We start from the raw sequence: 12,402 nt of genomic DNA on the forward strand, positions 1-12,402 counted from the left end.
CAGTTTTATATCTTGAACTACATCCCTATGGGTGTTAGGTGAAGTATCTGGTATAGAGAAGCCCCGTCAGGAGGAAGGGGCATGGTGTGGGTGGAGGAGCCCACACCAGTCTCTCTGGTTCTGTTCTCTGGGTTCTGCTGGGTTGTATCCATTTCCCTAGACTGTGGAGCCCTCCAGTATAGCCCTCTCCCGACTCTCAAGCTGTCCTTATTTCCGCGTTTCTTTGCTAGGCACAGCCGGACAAGGCATCAGTTTTACCTGCAGCTTCGGAAAGACATTTTAGAAGAGAGGCTGTACTGCAATGACGAGACCCTGCTGCAGCTGGGGGTGCTTGCCCTGCAGGCTGAGTTCGGCAGTTATCCTAAGGAGGTAGGGGTGCTACCTGGGCTCCTAAGGAGGTAGGGGTGCTACCTGGGCTCCTAAGGAGGTAGGGGTGCTACCTGGGGTCTTTGGGTGGAGTCACTGGAAAGATGACTTTGGGAGGAGGAGGCTGTTAGGAATAGAGAGGCTTTGCTTCTGAAGTGTCGTTAGCATCTATCACTGAGATTGGGGTAAACTGTATCCATCCATCCACCCACCTACCCATCTACCTACCCAGCCATTTATCAAACAAGCATTCATTGAATACTTTTCCTGTGTTCTGGGATATATATATATATATATATATATATATATATATATATATATATATATATATATATATATATTCTGGGATATATATATGCATACTAAGTTCATACACTGTAATGTAATTCCAATCCAGCACACCCCTCTTTATATCAGTCAGTTTGTGCTACTACAATGAAATACCCAACACAGTTAACTTACAAAAGAGAAAAGGTTGTAGGTTTAGAAGCTCAAAGTCCAAGATTGGGCCACCTCATTGGTTTGGCCTCTGATGAGGGTGCTGGGTAGCAATACCTCACAGTAGGAATACATGTTGGGGGGAACTCATGATGCCAAATAGGAATTCAGAAGGAGAGAGACTAAGATCCTGTGGTCCCTTCTGAAGGAAAGCCTCCAATGACTTAAGGACCCCCATTAGCTCTTCCATGAGAACTCCATCATTTTCCAATAGAACCACGCTTGAGATCAAGACTATCTACACAGGACCCTTTGGGGATCACCCAGACCAGAGCCAAACCATAGTAATGTACACACTTACTGAGTTTTTATCACCACCAACACCAATATCAATAGCCCATCTTTATTAAGAGATCACTCTATCTGCCATCGACCAAAACATCTAGCTCACATAAACATTGCAAAGTTAACATCACATCTTCTAGACAGACAATCTGTAAAGGTATGGATTTGGGCAGGTGAGGTAGTGGAGGGGGATTTAGGAGGAGTTAGGGGAGGGAAACTGCAATCAGAATATATTGTATGAAAAAAAATCTATCTTCAATAAAAAGATGTCAATAAACTCTATTTTTAAGGACAGTTTTAGCTTTACAGTAAGATTAAGTGGAAGATACAGAGATTTCTTGTCTCCTATTTATAGTCTCCCCCCCCCCCCCCCCGCAAACAATATAACCCTCCTGCTATATTTGTTACACTCAACCAACCTGTCCTATCATCTAGACTGACACACTGCTATCATCTAGAATCCATCGTTGTGCTTGATTTTCTGTGTGTGGGCACTTCAGACAGTGTTAGGGGAGTGCACTAGATTTCCATCACTGTAACAAAATACCTGTGGCCATCATCTTATGAGGAGGAAAGATCTATTTGGCTCACAGCTTCAGAGGTTCTAATCCATGGTCATTGGCTCTGTCACTTTGGGATGTGGTGGCACCGTAAATCATGATAGAAGGGAAGACAAAGGCTGCTCACCACAAGGCAAGCAGGAGGGATAGGAGAGGAGACTGGGGTCCCAGTCTCTCAAGGTAGTGCCTTTAGTGACTCAACTTCTCTCATGTGGCTACCTCTTAAAGGTCCTATTTCCTTCTAATATTACCAAGGGCTTTGAAGTCACAAGGCCTTCAGGGGATATTTAACATTCTAACTACAGCCAGGAGGCTTCCAAAGGGACAGCCCCTCTCGTGTTGTTAGTGGGCAGGAGGAAGAGGCTTCAGGTGTGTCATGGGGTGATGAGGCTGGGTAGGTGGTACGTGTCACACTTGGGAGAACTTAGTATGCCTTGCTAAGGGGCTTGGATTTTGTTTGAGAAGTGCTTCTGGTGGTGGAGGAAGAACTGAATAGTGCTGCCGTGAAAGATGGGAGCCCCTGCAAAATTCTAAGCAGGGAAGTAACATGATTACATTTGCATTTTAAAGACGGAGACAAAGGCAATTTGGTATAAAAATAAATCTCCTTAATCACACCATCACAGCAGAACAATATTCCATGGGCACAGACTCTTCCAGTCTGATCACGTGTGGAGATTTTATAGTCTTAGATATGGCTGCACTCCATCTGCACTCTCTCTTGTCATGACCTGTGGCCTTCCTGAGGATGCCACGGAGCTGGAGTGCTTGCACGTTATGACTCCATGGGACTGGCACTTCCTTCACATGTCCCATCCCCTCTGCTGGGCATTCTCTGGTAGTGCCATGTAAGTGATAATTATGATTATTGACACACCAGTTGCACCTAAGCGTTCTCTTTTACAAATGCCACATAGATAAAAGCTCTTGTGCCTGGACCTTTCTGGGTCCGTGTTGACTTCTTCTCTTAGGTATGTTCTTAGCAAGAAATGCCAGGATAAAGATCCTATATGCCCCTTTCCCTCCCTAAATGTTTCAGTAAACTTTGTTTTTCAGGATACCCATTAGTCAACTTTCTGTCACTGTGACAGAATACCCTAGATAATCTACTTAAAGGAGGGAAGCTTAATTTTGGCTTCATAGGTCTTGGCCCATGTTTGCAGGCTCCCTCATGTTAGGTAGGCCCAGTTGAGGCAGCAAACCTCAGGAGTAGAGCAGAGCAAAACTCATGGTGGATCATGGTAGCCAGGAAGCAAAACAGCAGAATGAGAGGATGGGGCTTGGGTCCCAGCAGCAACGTTAAGGTAAGAACTCAACTCACTCCCTTCCACTGGATCCCACTTCCTAAGGGTTCTCCAAACAGGGCCACATGCTCATGACAGCCTTTAGCATATGGACCTTTGGGGGACTTAAGATCCAAACCACAACAGAGCAGTTAGGTTTACAGCAAAGCTGAATGGCGGGTGGGAAGGTGAGAGATTTGCTGTGTCCCTCACCTCACAGTGTCCCCTGGTGAACAATATAATCTAGTACCAGAAGGGCCGTTTGTTACAACTGATGATCCGATGCTGACAGATCGTCGTCACCAGAGTATTTGGTTAACGGAGGGGTTCACTCCTGGTGTCATATAGTCTATGGTTTTGACAAATATGTGATGACATGAATCACTATATATAATGTCATACAGAGTGGTCTCATTGCTCTAGAAATCATCAGCGCTCCCCTCATCAGTGTTCTGCCTGTCTGTCCCCTGGCAACCACTCATCTCTTTACCATATCTGTAGCAGGAGAGCTCATATTTGGAGATGGTAGGCAACCTTTCATAAAGGTTTATGCCACTTAGTAACATAGACTTAAGCACCGTCACATCTTTTCCTTGTTGGCTCATTTAGTTTTTAGTGCTGACTAGTCTGCCATTGGCCAGATGTACCATTGTTTTTTCCACTCACTCCCTGGACAGCTTTTGCTTCTAAGGTTCGGCAATTAGGAGGAAAGCCGCTACTAACAACCATGTGCAGTGATTGATTTATTTTCAGTGCTGGCCATCTAACCCAGGGCCTCCTACAAGCTAGGTAAGCACTCTTCCCTAAGCTACATTCTTGGCTCCATGGTAGGTTTTTCTGCAGGCATGGGTCTTCAAGTCTTTGGGGTTGATTGCCAGGTTCTCGGTTAGAGTCTGTTTAATTCTATACGAGGTTGGCCAACTGTCTAACGAAGTGGCTGTATCATTTTCCACTCCCACCCACAATGAATGTGAGTTCCTGTTGCTTCTGTTCCCTGGTACTTGGTGTTGTCGGTGTTCTGAATTTTGGCCAAGCTAACATTTTTTTTTTAAATGCACTAGATTGCTGAGAAGTTTCTTTCTCTTTGGGCCTCTGATCTGAACCCTGACTCAGCCTGGGCCACCTGGAGAATTCTGGGATTCTCAGTCTGTGATGACGTGTAGATAGGCCTGTGCCATGGCATGAATGTGGGGTGTAGTGGACACAGTGGTGTGCCCTTCTGAACCCCATCAGACTGACTCACCTACCCTCTGAATAGGGGTCAGATTCACCCAGCCCTCAGCTGCCTTCTTCGGGGTAACTACCATCGAAGTTGGGGGGGGGACAATGATTTGCCCCAAGGGTAGTGTAGTAGTATTTTCTCATAGGGACCACCAGTCAGAAATAATGACATTGAGACTTATTATTAATTATGAAAGCCTAGCCTTTAGCTTAGGCTTGTTTCCAACTAGCTCTTATAACTTAATTAACCCAGGTTTTAAAATCTACCTTCTGCCACGTGGCTCTTTACCTTCCTCAGTGCAGCTTGTCAGACTTGCTCTGAGTCTGCTGGTGAAATCCACAGCCTAGATTCCTCCTCCCAGTTTCTCTCTCTGCCTGGAAGTCCTGCCTATCCTCTCCTGCCTAGTTATTGGCCATTTAGCTTTTTATTAAACCAGAAGGTGACTTAGGCTGAGACACATCTTTACAGTGTACAAAAAGATTATTCCACAACAGGATAGGCAGGCAGGGGTGCCTCAAGATCGGGATAGACTGAATCAGAAATACAGATGTAGGGTAAACTCCCTGCTACCCCATCCTTCCTTCCTCATTTGTTGCAGTGGACCTGCAGATTGTACCTTCATGAACTTCACCATACTTCTGTTTGTCCCCAGGTCTGTGTTGAGGAAACTCAGGACTAGGCGACACTGATCAGCCTCTCCTGAGGGGCTGCAGCCTCAGCTTCCTAAGCAGCAGACCAGTTGAGATCTGGGTGGGGACAAGGGATCTGGTCTCCTCAGACATGGTCTTACAGAGGGATAATGCCATATCTGAGACTTCCTTGTTATTTGGTTCCACTTCTGATACAGATCACAGCACTATGTCCCAGAGGCACTTCAAGGGAGTATCCTTGTCCTGGGGTCCATTGCAAGTATGATTCCACACACATTTTTCTTCTATTCAGAATTGGCTGGAAAGCTTCCTGGATAAGCTCTTCCTCGACATGTTCTTCCCAGCAGGTGGAGAGTAAACCATATTTCCGAATTCAAGATTACATCCCGGCAAGGCTTATTGAGCGAATGACAGCAATCCGGGCCCAAGTAGAAATCTCCGAGATGCACCGGCTCAGCTCTGCACCTTGGGGAGAAGATGCTGAGCTGGAGTTCTTAGAGGTGAGGCCTCTGGGGTCCTGAGAGAGGTATCAGAGTCCAGGAAATGTAGTCGGGGTTCTCTCTGCAGCCGGATCTAGGGACTAGAAGGGGTTAAAGTTGTAAGGAGGTGTAGGCAAGGGACTAACCCACAAAAGGAAGAATCTTTCATCACCCTGAGCAACATGGAGAGGCTTCTGGTAATAGGTGTGGCATTAGAAATGACCCTTCAAAGGGATAGGATCTATTGGGCTAGGCTGGGTGTCGCAGGGCCTTGTTTTGACCTTAGAGAGACATCTGTGATACTTTCCTGTGGGAAGGGAGACTTCATAGACGATGCAGAGAACACCTGAGGTAGAGAACTAGACTACAAGCTGGGCGGAGCTATCAGGAGCTATCGGGAGCTATCGGGAGCTATCGGGAGGTGTGCAGCCTCTGAGCAACTGTCAGAACAGCTGTGGAGGAAGTTCTCTCTTCTCTCCTCACCTCAAAGCAGCAGCGCTTCAGTCTCACACGCCGAGAGCACCTATGGTGATGAGTGTGTTGCTCACTTCGTTACCCCCCCACCTCACCGTCGGCTAGGTACTGTGGGGAGTGGAGACAAGGAGCCTGTGTTCCCTGTCCTTGGTGGGTCCTAGATCTCTGGATGACAACGGTTTATCTAGAGGTGGGCACGCTGTGACAGAGAGAGCAGGACCAAAGCCAGTGACTGGTGGGATGGGGCAAGAGCAGCCTCTTTTCTTTACAGGTACATGGGCAGGGTGTGTGTCAATGGGGAGGATCTTCTAGAACAGGTCCGTGTGGCTGGACCTCCAGACTTGGGGAACAGTTTCCAAAGGAAATGTGGGAATGTGCGCATTTCTCTGTATCTAATTCTCTTAACTTGATTCAACATATTCTGTCCACGTGTTTGTTTGTTTTTGCCTTTAAGGAGATGAGCGCTTGAGAGGAGAACTGGAAAAGTGAGGTTTTGCCTTTTCTTTTTGGCCAGTCATCTAGGAAAATGATCCCAACACCCAGTATGGGGGCAGTCTGGGAGCATTTCATCCTCTAAGTCCCACCAGAAACACTCACTGAGTTCTCTAGCCCAGTCTCACACACATTCCCTGCCCTGGATGAGGGCCATGTGGAGAACTCGAGGCTATGGGATAATGAGTGGCCGTAGAGCTAGAGAACCGAGTTGAGATCAAGGACTTTACCCTGCAGGTCCCTTCTGTGGGATGAGTGCTGCCTGCAGCCTGTCCCCAGCCTTGCTCTGTATGCTGGGCTCTGTCCTGTCTCTCCCTCCACTTCAGAACTATGAAAAAATAACTATAAAAATAGCTACCGTCTTAGAAGCAAAAGGCAGAAGGCTATTTTTTTGTCTTCCTGTCTTTCACAAAAAGCATCAGGCAGATTTTGTTTCATTTGCATGCAATGTTCATTCATCTTAAGACATACTCTGTCTCCTACCCTTCCCTTTGGTGGCCTTACCACAGTGACTAATGCTGTAGGCTGCATGTTCTTGGTAGAGAGAGTTGAAGACAGAATGAGCTTTGCACCCCCAGAACTCTCTGAGAGCATCCCTGTCACTGTGTGAGTTGTTAAAGTTTTTTCCTTTCCCAAATATGAAAGAAAACATTTCCACACCATGCTGCCTCAGAGAAAAGCACACTCACATTTTGATATATTCACCCTTCTATAGGAATTTATATGTATATATGCATATGCATTTATAAGTGGGCATATATTATATAAGTATTCCTATGTATTCATATAACCACGCATTGCAAAAAATTTGAAAACTTACTTTGAATCAATACATGCTCCCCTTCAACACTGTATTCTTTGCCATATAAATAGTCCCAATATGCAACACTAAATTTAATATTTTTCTATATCCATCATTGGCTGTATTTCTGCTTCATTTATTAAGGGTGAGAATCTCATGAGTGGAGTCACACAGCTGGGTGGCAGTGCCCAGTTCAACCACTGGTGCTACATATTGTTGAGGCATCTCATCTCCCACTCACCTCTGGACATTCCTTGTCCCTCTAACCAGGATGTCAATACCATCAGTGCCCTGGATGCACAGAGCCCACTGCAAAGCCGGTATACCACAAATAATCACTAGACATTTAATTATAGCTCCTTTGGGCTCTACTTTTTCATAAAAAGAGGAAATCATTCCCAGGTCGCTGCCTGCTGGCTTGGCTCACGGATGCTGTACTCTGCCAATTCATTTCCTCCCACTGGCAGCCGGCTTGGCAGCAGTCCAGTGTGGGCACCACTGAATGCCACCCTTGGTCTGGAAGATTCACAGCTGTGTGAGTGTATGAATCCCTGAACAACCTATTCAAGGTTAGCTCTCTGTTTTCCAGACATCCTCAATGCTCGACCTGCTCCCACTCAACTAGGGACTATGATGTGATATAGAAAACAATTCCAGTTGCCTGTTGAAATCATATTAGTTATATTCGGTATTTTTCTCTCTCCTTAGCATTCTGATAAATGCATTCCCTGGGTGTTACAAGCATTTTGTCCTTCACTGCCTGGGAGATAGGCTCCCTTAACCTATTCCTGCAAGTCTGCACCAAATTAGAAATAGAATTATGAGAAGTATTTGTCTTGGTTATGTAGCACATTTTCCTGGAGTACATTCTCAGAGATGGAATTATAGGGCCAAAGCATACAAATTGCTGAGAATTAGGAAGAAGAATCCATTTGTGACACGCAGTTTTCAGTACAGCAAGGGCCAGTCAGGACTGCTTGGTTTCAATTTCACTTTGCTATCTGCTGCTGGAAGAACAGGGAACCATGGAGGATGGATGAGGAGAGGAACCACGGAAGGCAGGAGACAGACATTATTTTGCTTTTAACAGATTGAAGGTATCCCAGAAGACATTATGCCTGTTTATATATGTTCCCAGTCTTCAGGAATTCTCTGAATTTTAGTTGTTGAGAGTGATTTCTTGGAATCAAACAGACCCCTTTACTGAGATTCCCATTCCTGCCTCCAAGGAATCTAGGCATATTATTTGGATCTGCTGAGTGATTTGTCTCTCAGATATGGAGAATTTATTTCATGATTTTTTCCTAAGCTTGCTGAGCCAAAAGTTTGAACATCATATCCAATTACAGAAAATTGTTCTGATATATGTAGTAAAAAGAAATTGAAACTATTATTTCCAAATTGAACCACATAAGCATAGCCACATAGACTCCAGTGTATTGCCACCAACTGTTCTTATAGCCCTGTACCTTGTTTTATATTTGTTCCAACAGGGCTCGATATTTTAGACATTTACATCAAGAGGGACAGAAAACAGAAGTTGGTATCACATGGGTAACCTGAGCATATTGGAAACAAACAGGAGGCTGAATGTCCTTAGCCACAGCTGTGAATCTGTGTAAATGTGGACCCAGGCTGAACTATGAACTTCAAAACAGGCAATGAAGTCTGAGCAAAGCAGCCACTGATAATGTCCCAATAACCCATGGCTCCTTAATGGAGACTAGCTATGCAATCAAAATCCTTATATCCCTCACCTGAGCATGGTCCTAATGATGCTTGGTTGTGTGGCCAAACAGGACTTGTCAACTGGCAAGTAATGATAGGGAGCATCAAGCCTTTTCAGGTGCTGTGGTTATTTGTTATATGCTTTTTGAAAGCCATTATAAATTTAAAATACAGGAAATGATAGAATTCTTGTAATGTCAGTAGTGTTTTCTTTGTGTGTGCGGTGTTATGTTGTTTTTGAGTCAGGGCCTCTCACTGGGGCCTGGCCTTGCCAATTACGCTAGGCAAGCTGGCCAGGGATCCTCCTACCTCTGCCTCCCCAGGGACCCTCCTACCTCTGCCTCCCCAGGGACCCTCCTACCTCTGCCTCCCCAGGGATCTTCCTACCTCTGCCTCCCCAGGGATCTTCCTACCTCTGCCTCCCCAGGGATCTTCCTACCTCTGCCTCCCCAGTGCTTGCATTACAAGCACCCACTACATCCAGCTTTTTACATAAGTGCTGGGGATGCAACTCAGGTCTAAGCCATCTTTCCAGCCCCAACAGCTACTTTCTTTGTGACATCCTTAGACTATAAGAACAGAAGAGGAAAGATGCTAATTAAAGTGTTGGATTTTGTGAAAAATAAGAACAAAAAAAAGTTTCATTTGAAGAATGTGAAGAACTTGGCTTGCAGAGACAAAAAAAAAAGTTTAATTGACTTGAGTTCAACTGACCCAATTACTTAGCCCTTCTGTGCCTCCATTTTCTCCTTTGGAAAAAGACAGCTTCACCTTTGTCTTATGATTGTTATGAAAACGATCAAACAATACCCGGCTGTGCTTGGCTGCATGTGTTATCAGTATTTAAGTATCGTGACCATTTCAGAGTAATTAAAAAATCAAAAAATGAAAAGTTAATGCTAAACAGTTAAAAAAAGTTTAGAAAAAAAAAAAAAAGCAAGTTTAGAAAAGGCGTCTTTATTTTCCTGGTGGCCATTTATGTCGATGCTTTAAAACAGTGTTCATCAAATTCCTTAACAATGTATCATGCTGTCTTGGGCAGCCTCTCTTTGTCATACTTTAATCAATGTCCTGCTTGGCCATGGATATTTCAATACAAATACTCCGTGTTTTTATTGGGTGACAGTGGTGATGATGATGATGACGATGATGATGATGATGATAATGATGATGATGATGATGATGGTAACAATGATGACAGTATCTCTTCCAAGCTAAAAGCAGGAGGCTCAGCACCCCGACATTTAATCGCAATCTCATAGAGAGCCAGGGTGTTTGCAGGCTCGATTACTCATCAACAGGAGAGAGGTCAGCAATGAGCTTGAGAATAACAAACAAAATTTCTAATTGGTTTCCCTCTATGACTATGCCTGGGGATGAGGAAGATCATATAGACAGGGCATATCTTCTGTCTGCTGAGGATAGAGATATGGACCAGAGCTCACGAGTGAAGCCCACCTGAGAGGCTCTCAGATGTCCAGCCCAGGAAGCCCTTCCTGCAGATCCATGTGCATCATCCTTCTGATGAGGACTTCTGGGCCATGTGACGACTCTTCAGACAATAAAACATTTGTGTTGAGTTCATGCTTGAAATTCTCTTGAGAATTCAATTGGCCTGATACAGCTACCAGCTTTGATTGACCCTTGGCCTCTTGCAAAATTCAATCCCTTAGCTTGGTAAACTGAGGCAAGAGCTGGGGCTGTGGGGATCCTACAGAGGCATTGCTGAGTGAAAAGGCATGTTGGAGTGACAGACATTTCCCCTGCAGATTGTTCTTGGCTCAGTTTGCTTTGACAGCCTTGATAATGACCTGAACGCTGCTTTTGCAAACGGAACATGAAAAGATGGGACCAGATGATTGACACAACTGGGGAAGGGAGCCCCTAACCTTGAGATGTACCAAGAATCTGAATCATAAGAAACACTTGTTCCCCATCTTTTCATCCTAGTGTCTTATATTTGTAAGAATGTATCCCAAACATTCTTTTCAGTATCCTATAAATAAGAGTTCTTTAGGTTAGAAAGGAAGGAAGGAAGGAAGGAAGGGTGGAAGAAAGAAAGAAAGAAAGAAAGAAAGAAAGAAAGAAAGAAAGAAAGAAAGAAAGAAAGAGGTCATCGTATCAGAGGTGTATATATATTCCAGAGTGAGAAAAAAAACTGTGTAACTGGATGTTTCTTCATCTTGTTTGGCAACAATGGACCTTTTCTACAGAAGGGGTTGAAGGTCATAATTTTGAAGCAGTTCAACTCATGGATCCTAAGGTGGCTTTTTCCTTCCTCCAGGTTGTTCAGCAACTCCCAGAATATGGAGTCCTAGTTCATCGAGTTTTTCCAGAGAAGAAGAGACCAGAAGGGAAAATGGCCTTGGGAGTCTGTGCCAAAGGTATCATAGTCTACGAGGTGAAGAGCAGCCGCAGGATCGCGACATCACAGTTTCCGTGGAGAGAAACCGGGATGATTTCAACTCATGTGAGTGAAGCTCAGCTGACAGCCTCCCATGCTCCCTTTCCTTTGAACTGCGGCCCTTTTAGGTGGCGGTGGGTATGTGAATTCCTCTTGACATATTCACATAGAGCCTGTCACACATTAACCTGTATTCTGGTGCATTGACATATTTGGGAGGACCAAATAAACCAAATACTTCAGGGGTGGGGTCTGGGTGATCCCCAGGAACCCTCCCCCACACACTTTTTTCATGTTTTCTTGCCAGCTTGCTCACAAGCCTCCATAGACAGCCTGTAGCCTAAAGTGCTACATTTCCCTCCATGCATGCATTCTCCTTCACCTTCCCCCATCCATGCATGCATTCTCCTTCACCTTCCCCCATGCATGCATTCTCCTTCACCTTCCCCCATGCATGCATTCTCCTTAACCTTCTCCCATGCATGCATTCTCCTTCACCTTCCCTCCATGCATGCATTCTCCTTCACCTTCCCTCCATGCATTCTCCTTCACCTTCCCCCATCCATGCATGCATTCTCCTTCACCTGCCATGCATGCATTCTCCTTCACCTGCCATGCATGCATTCTCCTTAACCTGAGGAGCCCATCTGTGGCCAAAAGCAAGGTCAAGTGGGATCCATAGGAAGAGAATGGAGTGAGGGTTGAGTGGAGTCTGCAAGCTTTTTGAAACATCTGCCCTGCTCGTATCTCCTCTGCACACAGTGCTCAGGCACCTGGTGTGTCTTGAGTGGACTGCAGGTACCCTGGTAGACAGAGTGAGTGTGGAACAGCCACTGAAAAAAATCCCCTGAAGAGCCAACTCACTGTACAATCCAAATCATATTAAAATGCCCTGTTCACTGTTCAGTTCCCAAATTTAGTTTCTATCAGCTTGGCACTGGGACCCAGTAGCTGCCTGTCCCTGCCTGTCCCAGGGTCATCCAGGTCAGTATTTATGCATCACTGAAGACCCTTCTCAAGACAAAGTTCTTTGCCTTTTGGCCATACACATTTTAGTTTTTCTTCTAATTACTTTTCTCCTATTGTTTAAAATTTTCTACTAGTTAGATCACTTTTATTATCTGATATTAGCGTTTCCTAGGTAAAACATAATGGTTTT

The 12,402-nt window shown here is 45.0% G+C and overlaps 1 protein-coding gene across 1 annotated transcript in view; it reads left to right on the plus strand.

The window, feature by feature from the left end:
• Positions 1 to 12,402, plus strand: part of Frmpd2 (FERM and PDZ domain containing 2) — an 83,190-nt gene that overhangs the window by 19,141 nt on the left and 51,647 nt on the right. The window contains exons 11-13 of the mRNA XM_059273137.1: positions 231 to 369; positions 5,209 to 5,364; positions 11,124 to 11,309. Coding sequence (XP_059129120.1) covers positions 231 to 369; positions 5,209 to 5,364; positions 11,124 to 11,309 — 481 coding nt within the window. The remainder of the gene's footprint in view (positions 1 to 230; positions 370 to 5,208; positions 5,365 to 11,123; positions 11,310 to 12,402) is intronic.

The sequence above is a fragment of the Peromyscus eremicus genome, chromosome 9 (assembly GCF_949786415.1).
Source record: "Peromyscus eremicus chromosome 9, PerEre_H2_v1, whole genome shotgun sequence".
Lineage (NCBI taxonomy): Eukaryota > Metazoa > Chordata > Mammalia > Rodentia > Cricetidae > Peromyscus > Peromyscus eremicus.